We start from the raw sequence: 24,611 nt of genomic DNA, 5'->3' as shown, positions 1-24,611 counted from the left end.
ACTCACCCACCCACTGCCTGCCTACTGCAATCCTATCTGTGTCTGCTCAGAAGAAAGCCCCATGGGATTTGATGGGGCTTACTCACTGGTAGGTAGGACTGAAACAATGGGGAGGGGGAAGACATGCTACTCTCTGCTCATCAGTCTCTGCAAACAAGAATGTGGAGAGCGGGTGTAGATCTGTCTCCTTTCACTCACTTTGAGAAGAAGCAAAGCTGGGATCTCCAAGCAGGTACAGTGGAACTCATGAGCAACCCTCCCACAATGGCTATGCTCCACCTCCATGTTCAGAGGCAGCAATGCTTCTGGAAACCAGCTGCTAGCAAACCACAGGAGGGGAAATTACTCTTGTGGGTTTCCCACAGTCATCTGTTTGGCCACTGTGAGAACAGGATGCTGGACCAAGTGAGCATCTGGCCAGTGGCTCACCTCTAATGGTGGAGGGAGAGCATAACCATTGCGGCTAGTAGACATCAACAGCTTCCTCTTCCACAAATTTGTGCAATCCTCTTTTAAAACCAGGCAGTGTGTGTGTGTCTGTGTGCATGCGCCAGTCAGAAGAGGAGCTAAGAAAGAGTTTAAGCTTCAGCTCTGTGATGTGTTCATGTAGACTTGTCCTCTCTTAAAAAGTAAAGGTAAAGGGACCCCTGACCATTAGGTCCAGTCGTGGCTGACTCTGGGGTTCCGGTGCTCATCTCGCTTTATTGGCCTAGGGAGCCAGCGTACAGCTTCTGGGTCATGTGGCCAACATGACTAAGCTGTTTCTGGCGAACCAGAGCAGCGCATGGAAATGCTGTTTACCTTCCCACTGGAGCAGTACCTATTTATCTACTTGTACCTTGATGTGCTTTTGAACTGCTAGGTGGGCAGGAGCAGGGACTGAGCAATGGCAAGTCCTAGGCTCTGTGGTTTAACCCACAGCGCCACCCACGTCCCTTGTCCTCTCTTTCTTGGGAGTAAATCCCAAGGTGCTCTTGGCTGCAGACACAGGAAGATGATCACTAGGGGAGTTGTTGAGGTGAAACAGGGACATACAGTGGGCCAAGTGGAAACACATCAAACCGTGATGCTGTGTACCAGGATTTGCAAAATCAAATGGAAATGCTGACAGGAAAAACAGCCTTGCTTATATTTTAACCCTCTAACATGTACATACCACTTGAGTGGAAAATCCCTCCGTGGCTCAGTTGGCTCAATGGAACTTACCTGGGGAATGTTTTCAATTTGAGAATAAACAGTGTGGCACTCTTTGGATTCTGCAAAGAGAAATCATGTATGTTAACTGAATGGGCCTCCACCCCATTCAGATATGCTTTAATTATGATTCTTCTTATAGCCCTTCCAAGGAGCTGACAAATTATAATTACTACAGTAATTGTCTAGTCTCTAGGCAGATAGGTCTCTCTTTCTGGCCACCTTTGTTGTTTGGTCTTGCAAATGAAAGAGGATAGATCTGCCCAAGAGAAAGTCATTTTCTTTTATTTTCTCTGTATTTCTGGAGGACTCTCATCAGTGAATTTGGAGTTGTCAGCTGAAGCACTGGCTATTGATTAATGTGTCGATAATCCATTAGAAAATGTATCTTAAGATTTAGTTTTTTAAATGCTGTTAAATGCCAAGAAAGAGGAGCACAGGAGAAACATCAAGAAGCAGATTAGTTTTTGCAAAAAATAAAAATTACAAAAATGTTAAATGTAAGCAGAAAGAGCCAATCAATAAGCTTTGCAGTTTAATCATATATATATATTTATTTCACACACACACATACAATCACAAAACAGCGAAGGAACATAAATGTGAAATCCTCCATAGGAGATTATTTATGTTGCAGATGTAAACCAGTTTAAAATCCTCCATCATTGTTATGGACATAAACCAAGGAATCCTGGGAACGGTAGTTTCATTGAATGCTCAGGCACCTTTCATAAAAAGGCCTCAGCAAATCTAGCTACAGGTCCCAGGGTCCTTTGAATGAATCCAAAATAATTTAAATCAACTATAAATTTGTGGTAGAGAGAGAAAAGGCATTTTGTTTTAGAACCTACAAATACGTCTGCAGCAATCTGTTGCTTACTGTCAAGAAAAACAAGAGAAAAGAGCAATCATTTCCAGAATAGTAGTTTTAGGGGGTTTATACTGTACAGAATTCACAGCTTTCAGTCAAAAAGCCCGGCAGCAATGGACTTTCTCTGGGTTTTCCCTCTATAAAATTCACATTCTTCATAAAACTGCATTATTTACATCACTGCAAAGATTGTTCACTTTTACTATAGATTTGAGCGTCTAGTCTTTTCTTCTTACTGAAGTTTCTGTACCTTCCAAATTAATGTTCACTTTTGTTAATCAAGCATTTTGTATTGCCATTTGTTTTAATTTCTGCCTTTGCTCTGTATTAACACTTTCTACTTCTCTCCCCGCCCCCCTTTCCTTGAGAGCATCTGCCTCCATTGGTCCCATTAACCCATACTTGGATTCTGTTCCTGGAAGGCAGACACTGTATTTTCATCTCTACATGTGTTTTACCAAGAGGAGGGCAAAATTGTTCCAGGTCTCATTTTAAGGCAATGGAGGAACTCTCGCAGGCACCTACTGGACAACACTTGTAGCATCACAAATAGCAAGTCATGTGGGTTGCATCCAATGTTAGCCATACTCAGTGTAAACCTATTCAAATTAAGGTACCTAAGTTACTCATGCGCATTAATTTTTATGGGCCTCCTCTAAGTAGAACTTAGTTGGCTATCACCCACCTTGCTTGCACGAAGTTTAGTTTAAAAAGACTTCTTTTACTTTACTTTTAGTATTAGTCCTTTCTAAGCAGAGCACTTCTTCATTCATCATCATCATCATTAAAATTTCTACTGCACAGGATGGCAAACCACGAAGTAGCAAAACAATACAATTGACAATAAAATAAAAACCTATTTAAATCATTTAAGAAACACTAATAAGATGTAAAAAAACATTTTAAAACACATAAGCACTCATGACATATCACCTTTCCAGGTAAAAAGAATACCCAAACATTTCTCTAGAAATTAAGTACGTAGGTAATTTTTTTCTCTTTCTTTCCTCTCCTTCACATCCCACAGCCCTGAAGTATACACACTCAGGAGTCACTGTGTGAGAGGAATGCAAGTATGGATTCTCCCCATTGTACATTCTCAACATATGAACTGATAAACCATCATAGAACTATAGAATTGTACAGTTGGAAGGGGCCATTTGGGCCACTCCTAACAGTCCAACCTCCTGCATTGCAGGAATCCTTTGCTCAATGTGGGGTTCAAACTCACAACCCTGAGATTAAGAGTCTCATGCTCTACCAACTGAGCCATCCCAGGAATGACCAAAAACAACTTAAGAAGAACATTGGAGAACGGGGACTGAACTCGCAACCTTGGCGTTATCAGCACCATGCTCTAGCCAACTGAGCTATCCAGTTGATGGCAAAAGACAAGAGGGAGTCAGTTGCCAAGCATGAAATTCTGTCAGTTTCCAGTTTTCCCTTGTCAGTTCTAATGAGAGGCAAAGAGCCTTCAGCTAATGTATAAGAGGCCAGGAAGCTTGCGTTTGTGTTTGAAATTTATCCAGATATGGTAAGATAAATTAAATAGAAACACTTGCAAAATAACAGCTAGGCTAAGGATTTAAATATGTGAAGTTATATAACAACATGTTTAAAGTTATGATGAAAAGAGATAAAGATGTTGAGAGGTAAGTAAATTTTATGAGATATTATCTTGGAAAACCGTTACAATGATATATAATGAAATTCAGTTAAGGGAATTTGAGGAAGTCATTTAACAATGATACTAAGATTGGACCAAGTTCAGTCATGATTTATGTTTGTTTGTTTGTTTAAAATTTTGGAAAATTAATTTTAAAAGGGGGGGAGGAAGCTTGCGTTTGTGTGTGTACTGAGTGGTGGTCCTGGCCCAAGGATGGTATGAGACGCTCTCGGATGGGGCCTAACTGGGCAAATTAGGGAACAGAGCTGTCATCTGATTAAAGGACTCTTTAGTTGATTAATCATGTTAGTTGCTTATTGTCAAGAAAAACAAAGAGCAATCACTTCCAGAATAGTAGTTAGTTGATTAATCAAACAAACAATGTTTCATTGAATCTGCACATAAATAGAACACTACTGAAAGCGGGGAAAGCCCTTGCCATTAGAGGATGCACACACACACACACACACACACACACACACACACACGGGTCTCAAAAGTGTCAACACCTTAGCAGAGGCCTTCCCATGTGTGCAGGGAGAGAGGGAAGGCAAGAGGGGATGCCAATTCTAAGGTGCTGTTGTACAGCGTTGGCTCAAAATTATCAGATATCCAATTAATTTAGGGCACTTTTGAAGCTGACCCGTAGACTTTTTAAACTGGTTAATCTAACCGATTAATTGGCAAAATGCTGCAGCCTGAATAAGGAGGGCTGGTGGTCAGCGGACAGTGTAGTCACACACCAGCCAGGACCCACAGCAGAGATAAGTGTCATACTCCACTTCGAGGAAGAAGTGGGTGATTCCCTCAGAAACCCAGTGAAAGCATAGGTACTGGGGCAGGGAGGGAGGGAGGGAAGGAGCAGAGCACCAGCTGTTGCATTTTATCATGGTTGCTGCCATTAACAATAAAAAAAATGTCCATCTTCTCCTCACAACAACCCTGTGAGGTAGGTTAGTCAAAAGATACTGAACGGTGCAATGTGAGCAGAGGGGTGATTTGAACCTGGGTTTCCCTAGCCCTAGTTCAACACTGTGACTGGCAAGTTTAACAGGAGCCCAAGAGAGTCACACTCAGCTCCTGCCTGTGGGACGGCAAAAGGAGAATGGGGGTGCGTGATGTGAGGGAGTAAGGGAGCACCGAGTCAGACAGGGAAGGTGGCAGCGGGGTGATGGGGACATCCTGTTTCAAACAGTGTGCAGAAACTCGTAGCCAGCTCTGGGGAAAGGCTGGAGGGGTGCGTGTGTGTGCAGAGGGCCCCTTGCCTCACTCAGGGATCTGTAGCACCACCTGCCAAGTAATTAGGAGACATATTTCAACCTGGGATTGAAAGTCTACTTCGCTGATTATCACATCTATTAATTGTTCGCTGCTCAAAGCTAAAAAGCGTGCTTTGAAACTGCCCCACTTGATAGAAAGGAGAGCAAGTTTAAACGGACTGGCTGAAGTGTGCAGAGACCTGTTGCAAAAACCTGCTGCCCCACTCCTCCACAACTATTCTAGGAACCTAAGAAGCTGGCTGCTGGATCAGGCCAAAGGCCCGTCTAATTCAACATCCTGTTCTCATAGTGGCCAGCCAGATGCACATTATGGAAAGCCCGTGAGCAAGCCATGGGTGCGACAGCCCTCTGCCTACTTCCAACCCTCAGCAACCAGGATTCAGAGATAGGCTGCCTCCAGGAATTTGCTTAATCCCCTCCTAGTAGCCACTAGCCCAGTGAAGGACATGAATCAATTAGGCATTTTGCGGCAAAGTACTATCCTTTGTCTGCCTGTCCTGAATCTTCTGCAAATCTACGGTATTTCACATGGGATGACTACAAATTCTAGGATCATGAGAAGAGGAATTGCCCACTATGGATGGGCACTGTCAAAGCAGGAACTGGTGGCTGTTTTACCTGACTGAGGTGCAGAATCCAGCTGTTTCCTGTGGGAACCTTTGGAAAGGAGAAAAAAAAAAACAAAGTGAAAAAGGGGAAGTGAGCGGAACAAAAGCAGGCACAGATGTCTTAATGCTGATCTCCTGGGGGGTGGGAGGTGGTTCCCCCTCCCTTCAGCGATTTGCTGCAGGGCTGTTTTTCATGCAGGAGCCTGTGGAATAGCCACTGGTGCCAAATAGCACTGAGCTTTGTACAACTATCCCTTTGTTGGTAAGTGATGCCAATTGACCAGGGGGAAAGAAAATCCTGCTTGGTCTGCTATCGAATGTTGGACACAGATACCAGCCAGTAAACCTGTTCACTATCTGAGGAGCAAGGAGATGCAACGGGGAGAGGAGCAAGGTCTGGTAAAAAGAGCTGGCAACCCTAGCAGGGACATTACTCTCACACTTAGGCAGAAAAGGAGAGGAAGACCTTCCCTGTCCCCCCGGGGGCCGTGGCACCCACAAATCCAAGCGCCAATCGTGCCAATCGCAGGGACTTCACTGATTCCCCTAGTCAGACTACATATGGCTCAATGGCGTCAGCAGGTGGACTGAGATGTATAGAACCAATTCAAATGTGTGCTGGAAATGTAAAAGGAAGGAAGGTACTTTTATCATGAGGGGTGGTAAAAGCTTTCTAGGAAATGATATATAATGAATTGGGGGGGGGGATGTTTAAGATAACCTTTGTTTAAAAAAACCAGAAGCTTTTCTGTTATGAATCATAGGTGTGGAACTACCAAAAGAAAATATTGTTTATATATGCAACAACAGCAGCAAGGATGCTCTTAGCCCAGAGATGGAAAGAAGAAAAAGTACTGAGTGGCAGACCAAGCTGGTGGAATATGCCAAAATGGCAAGATTGACAGGAAAGATCAGAAACCAAATATTTGTGAAAGACTGGAATAACTTTTTAACATATTTGAGAGACCACTACAAACAGTTGAAATCATTGGCAGGAATGACAATGACACTTGTAAAGTAACAAGAATTTTGGATGCTATGGATATTTAATAGATGCAGGAATAAAATTTAGAAATGTTACCCAGGGAGGGAGGGAGGGAGGTCTGAAGGTTCGAGAGAACCTTTTCTTTTTGCTTCTTTTTTCTTTTTGAATTGTTATGCTTGTTAATTTCTATGTAAAACTAATAAAAAATATTACATATATAAAAAATAGATTAGCCCAATGGATGGCTGATGGGTGTCAACTGCTCTGGGCCGTGATCAAGAGTGGCCTCTCTCAGGGCTACGTCTCCAAGTGGTTTAACAATCAATCCTTCTTCCCAGAGAACTGTATCTCTGTGAGGACTAGATGACCAACTCTACAATTCTATGATTCTCTTAGTTTAGATTCGTTCACTTTTTCAACAGGGAATTTTGAAGCGGTTCAGATAGTTGTGTGAAACCCCTTACCTCTTTTCTTCTTCCAACACACAAAAAGTCCAGCGCAGGTGATGGTGATTACAACTACCACTGCAAAGATAGACCCTATGACCGTAGAGGTGCTGCCAGTAGGTTCGCCTTCTTAAACAAACAAACAAACAAACAAACAAACAAACAAACAAACAACAATATAATTTAGTAATTCCAGTAGTAATGATACAATTGTGAAAACATTGCGGAAGCTAAGTCACAAGGGCTTTGCTAAGCCTACTTAAATTGCATAACTTTTTTTCTGAATAAACCTATTCTTATGTCAGCAACTCATTCACTGTAATATCTGATCTTTAGCGTATGCTTTTTTAAAAAAATAAAAGAACAGCCCCCACCACCTCTGATTTAGGCTGACAAAGGGATGTGGCAGATGAAATTAGGTGGAGGACAAGAAGTGCTTTTTTCTAAAAAAAAATGTTTAGGGGACTCTCATTCTCCTACTCATATTGAAATACTGCCCCTCAATGAGGCCAAACTTAGATTCACAAAATGTTTAGGAGTATGCGCACCCCTGCATCCCCCCCAAAAAAAGCACTGAATAAAAGTAAATAACTGCCATACAAAGAAGAAAAACTTCTTCTAAAAAATCTGCTGTGACATCTCAAACCTTTGACAGCACCTTTGGATTATAGACCAACACCCCCAGTCTACAAAGGGCCCACCCTTGGGCATAAGGTGCTATTTTGCAAAGGTGCCAACATTTTTTTTATTGGAAGTCTTAAAAAAAAATTTTTTTTAAGTATTTTTGTACTATAGAGTACACATAATGACATTTAATACATAAAATAACACAGCTGTGAAACAAGAAAATAACATCCATTGTGAAGGGAGAAATTGCCTTTGCTTTTAAATGCTTCATGACACACAAAAGCTTGGCAGGTGAACCCTGCCCAGGTACAGCCGAATCTGTGGATTATGGTTTCTCTCAATTTCTTCTTTTTCCAATCTTTTGTTTTGCCCCATAGCAATAATTTTTAAAAGTGCAGTGCATAAGCATTTGTATGCATTTTAGGGCACATCAGTCCTACTATATGTATTTTTGTACACAATTTGGCCCAGTATACACATTTTTGTCTTGTTATGGAATAATACCCTGGGTCCCTTACAAACCTGTGATCATGTGCATGGGAGGCTAGAATCTATAGGTGGAACCTTGCTGAAACCTGTCAGGCCAGTTCCTTTGCATCTTTAAAAAATGAGCTCCGTTGCCATAGAGACAAATGGGTGGGCTTTTCCCCACTGTACCTGGCTGAATGCCAGATCATCCTAGGATGGAGAACAATAGGGTAAGGGGGCTGTGTTTGGGAGAGTTGTGTGTGTGAGTTGGCTGATGCTGGTATCTAGAGACATGTCTTGCTCTGTGTTGGACTTTGGGGGTCCCCTGAAACCCTAATGCATAGCTGTCAAAGTTTTCCTTTTTTTAAAGGGAAATTCCCTTATTCCGAATAGGATTCCTTGCAAGAAAATGGAAAAGTTGACAGCTATGCCCTAATGAGGAAGCAAGATCTGTTGTGGGGTTAATGCTGTAAGCCACTCTTGCCTATGCTCAGGTTGTATAGATGTGTAAATAGAACCATATATCCTAAAGATACCACCATTTGTAGCAGGCTTTCTGGTGGTATGGAATGCCCACTGACATCGCCTGCTAACCTTGCAAGCACACAGAGGAAGAAGGTCCGTGGATCATCTTTCTCTAGGCATGCAGGGTAAGGAATAGGCACAAAGAACATACTGCAAATGGTTTGGGGGCATGCAACAGATTCTGCTAGGGCAACACTGCACATGATGTTAAATGTGCTATCCTATCATTATAGGTTGGGGAGAGTCAGTCTGAACGAGATCCACAAGTCCCTTCCAAACCTGTGATCCCACGATTGTCAGATTAAAATCTATAAGGCAAAACCTGGTGAACTGTTCTGGCTACTTCCTTTGTTAATGGAATGGCTTTGCCTGGTGAATTAAGTACTGCCATTTACATGTTCAAAGAGGGTGTCTTAGAGATGATTGGGTCAGATGCCATGTCATCCTAAGGATGGAGAACAGCAGGCCAAGGGAGGCTGTGTATGCAAGAGTGAGAGAGAATGGTTGGCTGATGCTGGAAGCTGGAGACACAGGCATGTCTGTTCTGTGCGGGACCCAAAGTTCTGCTTTGGGGCTTCGCTGGAATCCTAAAGGGAAAGCAAGATCTTTTGGGGGTGTTGATGCTGTGAGTCCTTACATCCTATGCTGAAGTTGCATATATGTGTAAATAAAATAATATATCCCAAGGACACCATGGTTTCCACTGACCTTCATTCCAAGGAAACCAAAGCCTGGGTAAGCACAGGAACCCCTTCTTGAAGACTGGGGTGTGTGCAACAGCATTTAATGTAACATAATAGAGTCTCAGGGGAAACTGGAGATTGAAGGGGGGCAATTTGGTGGCGGCAGGTAAGAGTTAACGCTCCCTCCTTTTGAACTAGGTTAGAAGAAGGCTCTTGACTTGCTCGGCCAATGGACACCCTCTTCCTGGTAGTAGTGGTGGTATAAGTCACAGAGATGAAGAAGAATTACAGTTTGGGAGGGTGGGGGGATGCAACAAGGGACAGAGGGTGGGCACAGAGCTAACTAATCTCCATGGAGGCCACCATCTTGCTGGGTTCACAGTGAGAATCAGAGGGGCTCAGAGTGAGCAACAAGCAACAGGTGGAACCAATGAGAAGTCAGTGGCAAAGAATGTTGACTAATTGGACTGAGGGGGGGAAATGGCAACTGGGTGGGAGGGGGAATGGAATGGAGAACATGTGGAAAGGGAAGGGAAAGAATGAAACACATAGGTACTAGAAAGGGCAGAATGAATCATCTCATTGTCTGGATACGCCATTTCTTGGTTCATGCTACTAAGTTATTTCTAACTGCATCCCTAGGGATGGAAGTGAGAGCTCCCCATAGAAACAAATGGAGAAATCCTAGAATCTGTTATGCACCCCTGCAGTGTAGTTCATACTTAACAGTACAAGTGAGAGTGTTATAGGTTTGCAACAACCTTAATATATCACTTAATATATTTTAAATCTCCTTGGGACTTTTAAACAACTAGCATTAAATAATTAAAAAAACCCTAGCCTCTTATAATAATAATAATAATTTATTATTTATACCCCGCCCATCTGGCTGAGTTTTCCCCAGCCACTCTGGGCGGCTCCCAATCAGTGTTAAAAACCGTACAGCATTACATATTAAAAACTTCCCTGAACAGGGCTGCCTTAAGATGTCTTCTGAACGTCAGGTAATTCTTTATCTCTTTGACATCTGATGGGAGGGCGTTCCACAGGGCGGGCGCCGCTACCGAGAAGGCCCTCTGTCTGGTTCCCTGTAGCCTCACTTCTCGCAATGAGGGAACCGCCAGAAGGCCCTCGGCGCTGGATCTCAGAGTCCGGGCTGAACGATGGGGGTGGAGACGCTCCTTCAGGTATACAGGACCGAGGCCGTTTAGGGCTTTAAAGGTCAGCACCAACACTTTGAATCGTGCTCGGAAACGTACTGGGAGCCAATGCAGATCTCTCAGAACCGGTGTTATGTGGTCCCGGCGGCCACTCCCAGTCACCAGTCTAGCTGCCGCATTCTGGATTAATTGCAGTTTCCGGGTCACCTTCAAAGGTAGCCCCACGTAGAGCGCGTTGCAGTAGTCCAAGCGTGAGATAACTAGAGCATGCACCACTCTGGCGAGACAGTCCACGGGGAGGTAGGGTCTTAGCCTGCGTACCAGGTGGAGCTGGTAGACAGCTGCCCTGGACACAGAGTTAATCTGCGCCTCCATGGACAGCTGTGAGTCCAAAATGACTCCCAGGCTGCGCACCTGGTCCTTCAGAGGCAGTTACCCCATTCAGGACCAGGGAATCCTCCACACCTGCCCGCCTCCTGTCCCCCAAAAACAGTACTTCTGTCTTGTCAGGATTCAACCTCAATCTGTTAGCCGCCATCCAACCTCCAACCGCCTCCAGGCACTCACACAGGACCTTCACCGCCTTCACTGGTTCTGATTTAAAGGAGAGGTAGAGCTGGGTGTCATCTGCATACTGATGAACACCCAGTCCAAACCCCCTGATGATCTCTCCCAGCGGCTTCATATAGATATTAAAAAGCATGGGGGAGAGGACAGAACCCTGAGGCACCCCACAAGTGAGAGCCCAGGGGTCTGAACACTCACCCCCCACCACCACTTTCTGGACACGGCCCAGGAGGAAGGAGCGCAACCACTGTATGACAGTGCCCCCAGCTCCCAGCCCCTCTAGACGGTCCAGAAGGATGTTATGGTCGATGGTGTCAAAGGCCGCTGAGAGATCCAGCAGAACTAGGAAACAGCTCTCACCTTTGTCCCTAGCCCGCCGGAGATCATCAACCAGCGCGACCAAGGCAGTTTCAATCCCATGATGAGGCCTGAATCCCGATTGGAAGGGATCCAAATGGTCCGTTTCCTCCAGGCGTGCTTGGAGTTGTTCAGCAACCACCCGCTCAATCACCTTGCCCAATAATGGCAGATTTGAGACTGGGCGATAGTTGGCCAAATTGGCCGGGTCTAAAGATGTTTTTTTAAGAAGCGGTTTAATAACCGCCTCTTTCAGCGGGTCTGGGAAGGCTCCCTCACAGAGGGAAGCATTCACCACCCCGCAGATCCCATCGCCCAGCCCTTCCCGGCTCGCTTTTATCAGCCAGGATGGGCAAGGATCAAGGAGACAGGTGGTCGGTTTCACTCGTCCAAGCAGCCTGTCCACATCCTCGGAGGTAACAGATTGGAATTGATCCCATGTAACAGGACCAGACAGAACTCTAGCACTCTCCCGCCCTGGCCCTGCTCCCACAGTGGAGTCTACCTCCTTCTGAATCTGAGCGATTTTATCTGCAAAAAACTTTGCAAAAGCATTGCAGGAGATCTTGGGGTCCCTACCAGGCCCCGGTGGTACAGGTGGTTCGGATAGATTGCGAACCACCTGAAAAAGTCTCCTGCTGCTGTTTTCTGCAGATGCAATGGAGGCGGCGAAGAAGGCCCTCTTCGCCGTCGCCATTGCCACTTGGTAGGCTCGACGTTGAGCTCTAACCCGTGTCCGGTCTGATTCAGAATGAGTTTTCCGCCACCGGCGCTCTAGCCGTCTCAACGATTGTTTCATCACCCTCAGCTCCGGGGAAAACCACGGGGCTGTCTGGGCTCCATGCAATCGGAGAGGGCGCTTCGGAGCCAGACAGTCAATAGCCCTGGTTAACTCCGCATTCCAGCGGGCCACCAGGGAATCAGCTGAAAGGCCATCAACTTGGGATAAAGCATCCCCTACCACTCTCTGGAAGCCAATTGGATCCATTAAGTGGCGGGGGCGGACCATCCGAATCGGTCCCACCTCCCTGCGAAGGGGAAGGGTTGCGGAGAAGTCCAGTTGCACCAGGAAGTGATCTGACCATGGCACTTCTTTTGTTTCGCTTTTAGTTAATGTCAGATCACCAACATCCGTAGAGGTAAACACCAAGTCTAAGGCATGTCCGTAGCTATGAGTTGGGCCAGACTTATTCAGGGACAGCCCCATGGAGGCCATGCTTTCCACGAAGTCCCGAGCGGCCCCTTGTAAGGTCGTGTCAGCATGGATGTTAAAATCCCCCAGGACAACCAAGCTAGGTGTCTCCAGGAGCATATCCGCCACGACCTGAAGCAGCTCGGGCAGGGAATCCTTGGTGCAGCGGGGAGGTCGGTACACCAGTAGGAATCCTGTACTGCCCCTATTGCCCAACTTCCAGAACATGCACTCAGAAAACTGGGTCTTCCCAATAGGACGCCTGGTGCAGACTAATGACTTCCTAAAAATCACTGCAACCCCCCCTCCCCGCCCACATGACCTGGGTTGCTGTGCGTAAGAGAAACCTGGTGGGCAAGCAGCGGCAAGGACAGGCCCATCTGCTTCATCCAACCAGGTCTCTGTCACACATGCCAGATCAAATCCTCCATCCACAATCAGGTCGTGGATGGCAGTGGTTTTATTAATCATTGACCTGGCATTGCACAGCAACACTTTCAGGTCATGTGGGTTTCCCCACTTGCTGTGTAATCTTTCATTCTGTAAATGGAGCTACACTGGTATGTGGGTGATTCCCCATACCTGTTTTGGATGGGACTGCACGCCCCCTGAAGGACCAGGCATTTCGGGGGGGTTTGGGGAGGGGCTCCAGGATATCGCTTTGCCAGTAAAGTCATAAGTAGCCTCATTGGCACAGGGTCCCTATTTCCAGCTACAGAGGTTACTGGACTGGGATAGGCTGGTCACAGTAGCCCATTTACTGTTAACCTAACGGGGAGATTACTATAATGCAGTCAATACATTTATACAAACATAATGATAGTATAGGGATGTAGGTGGCACTGTGGGTTAAACCACAGAGCCTAGGACTTGCCGATCAGAAGGTTGGCGGTTCAAATCCCCGCGACAGGGTGAGCTCCCGTTGCTCGGTCCCTGCTCCTGCCAACCTAGCAGTTCAAAAGCACGTCAAAGTGCAAGTAGATAAATAGGTACCACTCCAGCGGGAAGGTAAATGGCATTTCCGTGTGCTGCTCTGGTTTGCCAGAAGTAGCTTAGTCATGCTGGCTCCCTTGGCCAATAAAGCGAGATGAGCGCCGCAACCCCAGAGTCGGTCACGACTGGACCTAATGGTCCCTTTACCTTTAATGGTAGTATAACAAATACCAGTGAGGTAAGTGAGAGAGAGAGAAAGGAGATCAGCTAATCCAACTTCAGATTAAACCCAGAGTCTCTGAAACAATTCACAGCTATAAATCTAACATCCTTGTTCTAATTTGGTTTGGCTCCACTTTTACTACAAAACGCAGTCTCACTCAGATGAAATTGAACCATTTCTCTGGGGCATTCCTGCTTCCATTTTTCAACAAGCATTTCAAAAATTTATCTCAGGTCGCTGTATAATGGGGCAAATTAACTAATAATTGATAATATCAGATATTGTACTCTACATGGAACTTCCCTTGAAGCCCTGTCTTTCTCCAGGGTTCAGCCCTCCTCAGCAGAGCATGTGAGGTGGGGGGAGGGAGAAGTATCGTATCTTTGGTGCCCACACACCCCTTATGCAAAGATATTTGCTTTGCTAATATCCTGCTGGAGGACTGTGACCTGCTGCTGCTCAGATGTCCGGGGAGGCTAGCTGCAGGTTTAATCTCTTCTCATATGGTTTGCAGGTTTAATCTCTTCTCATATGACTCTTCTCTGCACCCCCCCTCCCCGGAACACACGTGGCCCAGCTGTTTGGGCGATGCCAGAATTAGCTTCATGGTATAGCGCAGGGCCTGAGGTCTAAGCTTTATCAGAGATGTCAACATATCTCCTGTGCCTGCTGTTTCCTGAGCATATTAAGGCAGACCAGTTGGCTGCATTTGAAAGATAATATTCTCGGATGCAGTTTTCTGTTTCTTGTACAAGCATTTAACTGTATCCCCCCCATCCCCACACCTAAAATAACGAACAACGGACATGCACACACAAAACACTCCAACACAATGGCTATGCATAAAGGCACAGAAAAGCTAACTATATTGTTCATTACAGTTTATCCCATCAAATTACAGTATGCCACCTGGCATGACACAAAAGATTCCATGTAAATGTCATCTTGAGGAAGGCATTTATCCATGACCACAAGTTACATTGGCTAGAGATTCTAACTCCTGGCCCCTGTCCTGTATCTAACAACATGTGGCTGAATTGGCTCACTTGGGGATATTTGTACCCTCTTTCCCGCTCTGGGGACTGACCCCCTTGAGACAGAGGGCAGCACAAGACTTTCCGAAGATTTAAGTGACAGGGCACAAACAACAAAGAACGGAGTGGAGCTCACCAGTCTGCGGGGGGGACCACATCTCAGTTGTCGTCGCTTGGTGCTCTGCATGAGCCGATAGGACAGGGAGCGAGTGCAAGAGAGCAGATTGAAAGAGAGATCAGGCAAATTGGCAAAGATTTGGGAAAAGAGTTCTGTGCACCTTGCACTGGAAAACTGCCTTTGGAAGGAACGTTACTGTTCCACTGAAGTGTCTGTGTTGGTTAGTTAGGATATGCTGATCAGCAATTTGAGCTCTTGGGATTTCTGCTAGGGCCTTAGAGAATGCCTGACCTCCCCACTGCAGTAAAAGCCATAAAATGTTGGGGGTTTTTTGTTTCTGACTACTAGTCAGCCTAAAGCCTAGACCTAACCCGGTCTCAGGGTCCTCAGAGGACGAACCAGGTAGGACCTCCTGGAATCATTGTGAACAGCAGGGAGTTGTCAAACTGTAGAGGCAGCCCTCAGATCTTGAAAACATTGGTGCCAAAAAAATGCAGGCTTAAGAGCGTTGATGTAGCAGGTTTCTACATCAGAGTTGTGTAGCTTGCAAATATGGGGTCTACACATGAGTAAGCCTCTACACAGATTCACACACTCCTTCCTTGTCCATCTAGGCAAGCAAGGCCACATTCACATCATATATATCAAGCACACAATAGCCATGGCTTCCCCTGAAGCATTCTGGGAGCTGCATTTTGTTGAGGGCACTGAGAGCTGTGGGGAAGGCCCTTATTCCTCTCACAGAGCTACGCTTTTGTGTGGTGGTTTAAGTACCAATCTCTCTTCACGGGGAACTGTGGGAATTGTAGCTCTGGGAGAGGAATTGTGGCCTCCTAACAACCCTCAGCACCCTTCACAAACAACAGCTCCCAGAATGCTTGGTGGGGCAGGAAGCCATGACTGTTTAAAGTGGCATGGTGTGAATGTGGCCCAAGAAGCACCATTGAAGGGCATGTTTCAGTCCCTCGAGGACGATGCAAAGCAGGGCTAGCGAAGGATGTGGCCTGAGGAAGAAGGGGTGTGTGGTTGGTTTTGTGTGGGGAGGGTTCCTAAGGGCTTGGTAGAGAGGCTTGTGTCTGCACTTGGCCCCCAGGCCTGAAAGGGCCCATCTTAGGTGAACATCCTGTGTCGCATTGGCTGCATTATTTCCATTTGCAGGTGGAGGGTCGCAGCGTTCGCAGCTCTTCTGTTACTTAAGAAAATAAGTCCCCTAATCGTATTCACTAGCCTGTTGAGTAGAGCAGTCACAGCCAAGCTTCTGTTTGTGGGAAGGGGCCTTTTTAAAGGGGTATGCATGAATCATGTGTAAACCCCCCACCCTACATTGCAGGTAGCACAGATATAATATCCGCTCACAGGGAGTAGCTAGCTAGTGAGTTTCTCGCTCGCTCGCTCTTGCATGCATGACACATAAACACACAAATTTGCGTGAGCATGACTGTAAAACACCCACACTTCCTTCCGTTTTCAGCGTAATCGCCTTGCTTGGTTTAGCTGAGCTACTTGAGTCTTGGATGAGCCTGTTTCTGCTTTATCGAACCCTGGCTGCTCCCACTGCCTAGGCCCCAAGGCAACCCAACAGGTGGAAGTGGTGGGGGCGCTGATCTGCCCCCTTTTTGCCTTGATGCAGCTGAATCTCACTCACTTGCAAGCTACACCAAACACTTATTTCTCTGTAGTGCTCTTGAGTGTTCCATTCTCTTTATTCTGGTATTTTACAGACATTTCATGGGTGGGTGTGAGGTGGTTTCTCTAACTATTTGGCTGTCAATTTGCTAGGTTTTCTTGTAGTGAGGACACATTACTCCCTAATCTGTGCTTAGTGAGAGAGGCTTTATCCTCCATCTTTACCTTTGGCAGGGGGAGGGAAGCTTTGTGGGAAATTTGGTATCCCCCATGAGCAGTGGAGTCCCATTTGTTGGGAGGATGGATCAGTACCTATTACAGCTTTGTCACAGCGCACCAGTGTCCTGCACCAACAGGAATTGAACCAAATGGTATTCTGTGATTCTACAAATGAAATAACTCCAAATGATTCCCCATATGGAGATTCTGACCAATTATTCCTTTCATATATATTTTTAAAGCAAGTTTCTAGTCCTTAATGTTATACGTGTGGGCAAAGGCCTGGTGAAATCAGACTAGTTAAGATTTCTTGTGATCAGTGGGGGAACCATTGCTCCATCCATGATTAGAAAAAGCTAAATGAATTATGCAAATGCTAGCACTGCAATACAGTATTTTTGTCATTGTCATGTTGCATACCAGTTGCGGAATTATTATTGCTGTGGGGTTTCTGTTTATAAGCTAAAACAGCCAAATCCCTTCAAGGGTGAAATGTTTCACAATGGAGGTTTTGCTACCTTCCCTGTGTCCTCAGTCCTCCCAGCTGGGTCACCTTCAAACAGGTTTGTAAGCCTAGGCATGACTCTACATAGAAAAAGAATGGAGAGCTGTCTTTCTAGGCCTCTTTTAAATAGATAAAAGAGTTTACCACTGCAAATTTCTTGTTAGTAAATCTCAACATTTCTAATTCCACAAAACCAGTTGGGAGGCTTTGCTACATTTTCTGAGTCTTTGCCCCCATCAGACTTGCCCTGGCCCCGCTGCTTTTTCCTGAGGAAACTTGATCTTTATTAATGAATTATAGCAACCACCAATCAGATTAAAATTTGCTCCAATTTATTGCTAAAGAGTAGGGTTTCCAGGGGATAGCAGCTGGGTAAGGGCAAAACTGGATGCGTGCCTAGACTGCATGGGAGAAGTGGAAAACAGCTCTGATTCCTATTTCTAGGCAGAGGACAAGCACAGGTCTGGATCAGAATGTCATTAACAAAAGGATTGCAAGACTAGCTTAAATAGAGGCATAATTCTGCCAAGAGAAAAATGAAAAGCAAATCTTACCACTGCAAATTTTCCGGACAGACACTGTCTTGGCTGCTGTGCTAACAGGGTTCTCTACTTTGCAAGTGAAGTTCAAATCATTGCCTTCTAAATTGTGCCAGGTGACAAGAGATCTCCCGGTGGATTCACTCATGCTGGTTGGGGCCCAGCTGAATGTCGCATCATCTTCCCAGCTGCCTGCAGAGCAGTTCAGCTGCAGAGTTCCATTCCCACCACGATAATCTTTTTGGTCACAGACAATCTCCAGGTCAGCCTCCAATAAATGCTCTGAACAGGAAGGGAGAGAGACATGGTATACAAAAGGGCAATAATTAGCAGAAATGGCAAATAAGGCAGTTGCAAATGAATGGAAAGGGAGGAGGAAACTGCTTTTCTAGTTCTTGTGAGGTGCACCATCACCTCAAAAACCTGTTAAGCCACAGCTAATGAGGCATAATTTTGAGTTAATATGAGATCTTAGTAATGGGGAAGGACCCTGGTGGGTTTTTTGTGGAAGGTCTGGATTAGAGTTCCATGTTGTGTTGTACGAAGTACCATTTTAATTCTCCTTTCAGCCCTCATCAGTGCAGAAGGGCCCTGGTGTGGATGCAGGCCCAAAATTATTTTCACAGGGTCAGGGACTGAAGGAGAGATGCTCTATTATCATTTGTGACTCTACATGAAAGACAGTTCAAGACATAAGATGCTTCGATCAGAGCCCCATCCTGGGTGCCTGAAATGTTTAGAATACTTACTATATACCATCAGGGTAAAGGTTTCCCTTATTGGATCTTTGTCATCAGCTATCCAGATCTGTGCTGTGTATGGGCCAGAATCCTCTTGACTTAGATTATTGATTTGTAAGCTTTTGCAGTCCTCAGAGACACTCAGCCGCCCTCTATATGCTAAAAGTTGGTCATTGAGTTCACATCTCTCTTCTGGATCCTTTCGTGGAATCGCTACCACAAAAATTTCAAGATCCTGCTTTCCTTTAGTTCTAATCCAGGAAATCTTTTTAAATTGTTCTGAAGTGTTCAGCAGGAAAGTTGCAGGTCGTCCCAGAATTCCTTTCATATTCACAGCCTTTCCGTCACCAGAGGAAACTGTATGGTCAAGAAAATGAAGGAAGAAACTGTCAAGAAACGTAGGAAGCTGCCTTATGTCAAGTCTGACCATTGGTCCATCTAGCCTAGTATTGTCCACACTAATAGGCAGCAGCTCTCCTGGATTCCAATTAGGCTTTCTCAGCCTTCCTGGAACTTGCCAGGGACTGAACTTGGGACCTTTTGCATGCAAAGTAAATGCTTTACCACTGAGCCACAGCCCTTCCCCAATTGTACCACATCATTCCAGTGACCCTTTTCAGTATCTGAAAGCAGATTCCCTGAAAAATCTGCTGGGTTCTGATCTGTCTGGTCTCTTGCGATTTTTTATTCCGCTCTCCCCAGCACGGTTAATGTACATTTGGCAGAAAGGACCTTTGCAGACAATGTAATTATTGTTATAGGATTGGGAGCTTGGCTTGGATGATATTGTTGCACACCACCCCGATGTCTGAGCAGTGCTCCCCACTCCCAGATAACCTGAGACAGGGTGGGCATTCTGGGCCTCCACACTCAAGCCTGTGGTCATATGATGGAACTGAACTCCAGCAATTCCCCAGCCCTGTCCCAAGATGTGTGTTCCTTGTCTGTGTGGCAGACTGTCCTTGTAGACCCTGAAAGGCTCTGTGCCGCCTGCCTGCCAATGGCAGAGCCCAGTGATGCCCTCCCAAGGGGGCTGGGGACGGACGGACTGAAATTAATGCAGCCCCACAGCACCCTGAGGCTGAGTTTGCCAAAGGCTTTGTGGCAGCACTGGCAGCCTCTGGGCTCCCCTTTGCCTTTAAGGCTGCAATCCATGCCTGCTGAAATTGATCACGCCAGTCTTTGAAATAAACATAGAGAGGACTTTAATATCTGCTTGCCTACATTTTCAGGGTGAAAAACTGGCTGTTGTGAAGGTTAAGATGTTCCCTAATCACCCCACCTTTTCATATTCTTTTCTCCAGTTTGCAACCCAACCTGCATTCCCTCCCTCTCTCTTTTTTGGTTAGGGCTTTATTTTTGCTCACATTCAGCCAGGAGCCATACAGTGAAGATGTCACATAGTCTTAAAAGTCCACCAGATGTAATGTTGGTTTTTCTGAGTTGGACCCTGAGGGGAAGAATGAATTTGGGCTCCCTCTCCATCCCATGGACTCCTGTTTGGCACTTCAGTTGCAAAGCTGGGGGATGTTTGGGACCACTCTTGGGTTGCCCTTCTGGTCATGTGATAAATAAATTAGGTAAAGGTAAAGGGACCCCTGACCATAAGGTCCAGTTGCAGACAACTCTGGGGTTGTGGCGCTCTTCTCGCTTTACTGGCCAAGGGAGCCGGCGTATAGCTTCCGGGTCATGTGGCTAGATGACTAAGCCGCTTCTGGCGAACCAGAGCAGCACCGTTTACCTTCCCGCCAGAGCGTTACCTATTTATCTACTTGCATTTCGTGCTTTCGAACTGCTAGGTTGGCAGGAACAGGGACCGAGCAATGGGAGCTCACACCGTCGTGGGGATTCGAACCGCCAACAATTCCATAATGAATATCCCAGGCAGACAACAAAAGAAGAAGGCAGGGGGAAGGGTGTGTGTGTGTGAGAGAGAGAGAGAGTGAGAGAGAGTACTAAAAACTCATCTTTTGCAAGTTAAAGAGAACTGTTGCTAAATGAGTATGTGATTACACAAAAGTGCTTCTCAACTGGAAACTTATCACTTCCTCCTTGCCCTGTGAGAAGAGGCAGCAGCATTCCTGCATTACGAAAGGGATGGTGCATAAACAATTTAGTTATTTAGACTGCCCAGCACCAATTATAGCACCCCCAGCGTGCATTGGTAAAAAACAAAAACAAAACCAGCCTAAGATAGGGATGGGAATCTTTGTGGGCCCAAGGGTCAGATCAGAATCATTCTCATGGACCAAGTTTGACAGGTGGGCAGGGCTGCTCAGCTGCCAATCACATTTTGCAATTATGACACCACATGAGTGGTAGGTGGGTGGGGCGTCCATCTGTCAAAATCCCTTGTGCTGTTTTGCACGTCTCCCTATGCTCCACCTTTTAACCCTCTGAAGACATACGCAAGGCCAGTGAGGGAGCTAGTCATTGCAAAACGAAGTACTACACACACATTCCACTTTACAAACACAATGCATTCCCTGGAAATTGCTCGTTAGCTGAGCGTGTGTCTAATGAGTCAATGACTTCCATCCGCCTAGCCAGTCAACAATTTCCACTGACAAAAATTTCTGATGTGTTCTCAACTACAAAAGCTGTGGGTACTAATTCCTTGTTTTTGGATAAGTGATTTTTTGCATAGTGGGTGTTTTTTTGAGCAGTTATCTAGGGTTTTGGGAAAGTGTTTCCCACAACCCTCCCAGGAGATGCTGGGGACTGACCTTGAGCCTTTGCTTGCACTCTACCATTGATAATGTTGTTATAATTATTCCTACCTTATACGGTTGTTGCAAGTTTTATTGAGATAACATGTAGAAAACTGTTAAAATATTCAATACAGTGCTATATGGGAGTTAAGCATCTAGGCAACTGTTCTGATGATAAGAGAAAGGAGTCATTTTTTTATTGGATCAGATTGTATTGTGGGCACAGTTTGGAATGCACCCATTCGCCCTTTCAGTGGGTTCTTCTAGTTTTTTTGCCTTGCATGGGTCTAAAACTTAGATCTGAAAGATCTTTCCTCTTTATGCCACAAAAATAAAAAAAATCACTATGAAAGTTAAAATGAACTCTCCTAAGATTCCAATTCACTGCAAGCAGACAGAAAAGGTTTAAATATTCTTGTAAATGTTGTTAAGAGTTTGTTGCCAACACAGATAAAATGATGATTTTTATCATTCCTGCAATATAGTGCAGCAAGTACACAATTGTGACCCTTTGCTAGCACTATCCAAATACAGTAGTAATGCTTGGGTGAAATTGCAGAACCTTTCTGAGCATTTTGGTGCATGAAATGCCTTTACTGCTGTTTCAGCTTAAACCAAATATACTGCCTGGACTTCCTTTCTTAGGGCAAAACATTTATACTACCCAGCCTTCAAGTCTCAAGAAATGGATACTCTAAATATATGAAAGAGGCTATTCAGAAGTACTCAAAAAGTACAAGAAAAGACAACCTGATCACTTTTAACTAGCAAAGGCTTGCTATTTCTTCATCCACACACCCTAGTTCTCTACTTGTGCAATCGAACTCTCCAGTGGTACCTTGCCTGGACATTTTCAGAGGCATTCACTCACACACAGGAACCAAGGAAGGCCTGGGGACAAGTTGCCCTAGTTGCAGGCACCTATTATTTCTTATGCTCAGCACGAAACTCCTCCTGCTGCAAACTCTCCTTCCTGAGCTTTGACACAGCCTCCTCAACTACAAGACGTTGGCCCTCAGTTGGTTCAGTGCTATCGCTTTGAGGGTTTCCCCCTCACAATTAGGCAGCATATAAATTTTATGGAGCGGGGGGAACTTATCTTTAAGGGCCAGAGTATCACCATGAACTGCAGTTTCTCAAGCTGTATCTTCTTCAAATGTCTTCCTTTTTTTAGCTTTGGAAATTACCATTGCCCCCCAAATATAGAACTGTAGCAAGCATGTGACTAAGCCTAGCAATTTGTTTTTACTTTTAATGTGTGTGTTTTTTGCAGCAGTTCCTATATTTTGGTAATCATTCTTTATGACAGGATATCCTTTTTTTGGTAATCCTTAAAAATAATACAGGAGAATTATAAATTTTAAAAAAGGTATCCAGTGGACTTTTTAAAGCCATTGTATTATTATTTATGTATTGCTTATAGTATCTGTTGGCCCTAAGCAATGCTGAGTACCACTGATTTTTACCTAGTGTAAGAGACAACAAAGTGGACCTTGAAATAGAAACATTTAAACCTAATTGAAGGACAAGCTGTAGCTTAAAACCACCAAGCTCACCCACCTCTAAGACCGAGCCTAGACAGTTGACATCTACATCATGGGGGAAAATGTCCACGTCTCTTCAACACACTTGATATCTGTTACCAGGCAATGAAATGCTGGATTGTGTGACTGGTGGAAAGTATTGTTAAAGACAAAAGAACTGAAATATACTCGGAGCTTAGTACATAACAAGAACCAAGCACTTGGATTCTGCAAGGCAAGTCCTGTCTCACAAGCCTATTCCATGCGATGGCCCTTCAGATGTCTGAAGATTCCTATCATATCGCCCCTCAATCGTCTCTTCTCCAGACGAAATATACCCAGCTCCCTCAACTATTCCTCATAAGGCTTGGTTTCCAGACACGTTCCCTTGACCTAGACATTAGACATCTGTTGATGCAGCCTAGAATTGTATTAGCTTATTTTGCTGCTGCATCACCACTGGTGACTCATGTTCAGCTTGTGGTCTCTTAAGACCCCCAAATCCTTTGTACATGTACTGCTGTTAAGCTAGGTGTTCCCCACCTTATATTTGTGCATCTGGTTCTTCCTGCCTAAGTGAAAGAACTTTACATTTGTCCCTATTGAAATTCATGTTGTTAGTTTTGGCTTGGTCTTCTGCGGCCTTCTACTGCAGTGCTAACAACTGGTGAATTTGGGGCATGTGATAGGAGGGTTGCTAAGCCCATAACAAAGCCATGAAGAGAGAATGTGCCTTAAATTTCACTTCAGGTCCCTCGGCAGCAAGCAAGATTGGAAGGCTGGCACACATGATAACTGTTGAATGATCGTAGCATAGGTAGGAAGCTATGCTGTTGTGAATTGCCTTATACCCCTTTGTATGAAAGAGCTGTTGTGCCTAGCCCTGACATTTACACACCCAAGCCCCATCCCTCAAGCATGGTCTTCTTTTGAATCTGTACGGTAAAAAAAGAAAAATACAGGACTTACCCACGAATACGGAAAGGAACCACAGATGCAAAAACGTCTTGCTTATCATCCTTTCACCGTTAGTTCTCGTGTTGGTTTCCTGCTTCGCAACTTAGTTGCCTACATGAGGAAGAAGGCGTGGCTGAGGACGTCAGTCTCTCAACAATTTTAGCTTTTTACAATTGTTTTTAAGATAAATTATAATCCATCCATCCCCCATTCCTTATTAAAATTTGGGTCTTCCTGATTTCTAATTCTTCCGGTTATTTTAGCCATTTCAGCATAATCCATCAACTTAATCTGCCATTCTTCTCTGGTAGGGACTTTATCTTCTTTCCATCTCTGGGCCAATAACACCCACGCAGCTGTGGTCGCATACATAAATAGTATTTTCTGCTCCCTTGGAATTTCAGCACCTAGAATTCCTAAAAGAAAGGCTTCGGGGGTTTTTTATAGAAAAAGTTATTTTAAACATTTTTTTAAACTCATTATATATCATTTCCCAAAATTATTTTACTACCATTTCCACCACATATGATAGAAGGTGCCTTCTTTTCCTTACATTTCCAACATACATTTGACTCATACATTTTTGCTAATTTACTGGGAGCTAAATACCAAGGGTACATCATTTTCATATAAGTTTCTTTCAACGTGTAACATGCTGTGAATTTTAAATCTCCTGAGAGGGGTTGCCGTTTGTCTGGATTTCCCCAGGATTCCAATGACCGAATTGGCGGGGGGGGGGGTGGATTTCAGAAAATTGGCAAAATGTCTGGGTTTTTGAAAATTTCCCCAAAGAAGCTCAGCAACCTTCTTTGAGCAATTTCCCCCCAAAAGCTCAACAATTCCCCCTCTAAAGC

General features: G+C 44.9%; 1 protein-coding gene across 9 annotated transcripts in view; it reads right to left on the bottom strand.

Moving 5' to 3' along the window:
* Positions 1-24,163, bottom strand: part of LOC310834089 (SLAM family member 5-like) — a 33,075-nt gene extending 8,912 nt beyond the window's left edge. For 2 of the 9 annotated variants that reach the window (XM_083717456.1, XM_083717452.1), the window contains exons 1-7: positions 23,770-24,163; positions 18,576-18,923; positions 17,842-18,108; positions 14,956-15,000; positions 7,069-7,179; positions 5,630-5,668; positions 1,207-1,256 (exon numbers count right to left, since the gene is read on the bottom strand). In XM_083717456.1, the coding sequence (XP_083573582.1) occupies positions 1,207-1,256; positions 5,630-5,668; positions 7,069-7,179; positions 14,956-15,000; positions 17,842-18,108; positions 18,576-18,923; positions 23,770-23,818 (909 nt within the window). In that variant the 5' untranslated portion in view covers positions 23,819-24,163. The remainder of the gene's footprint in view (positions 1-1,206; positions 1,257-5,629; positions 5,669-7,068; positions 7,180-14,955; positions 15,001-17,841; positions 18,109-18,575; positions 18,924-23,769) is intronic. The other 7 variants (XM_083717457.1, XM_083717453.1, XM_083717458.1 and 4 more) reach the window with 5 other exon arrangements.
* Positions 24,164-24,611: the final 448 nt, after the last annotated feature.

Source organism: Podarcis gaigeae (assembly GCF_964106915.1).
Source record: "Podarcis gaigeae genome assembly, chromosome: 16".
NCBI classification, from domain to species: Eukaryota; Metazoa; Chordata; class Lepidosauria; order Squamata; family Lacertidae; genus Podarcis; species Podarcis gaigeae.
The sequence above is the reverse complement of the archived record's forward strand: the minus strand, read 5'-3'. Positions and strand labels throughout refer to the sequence as shown.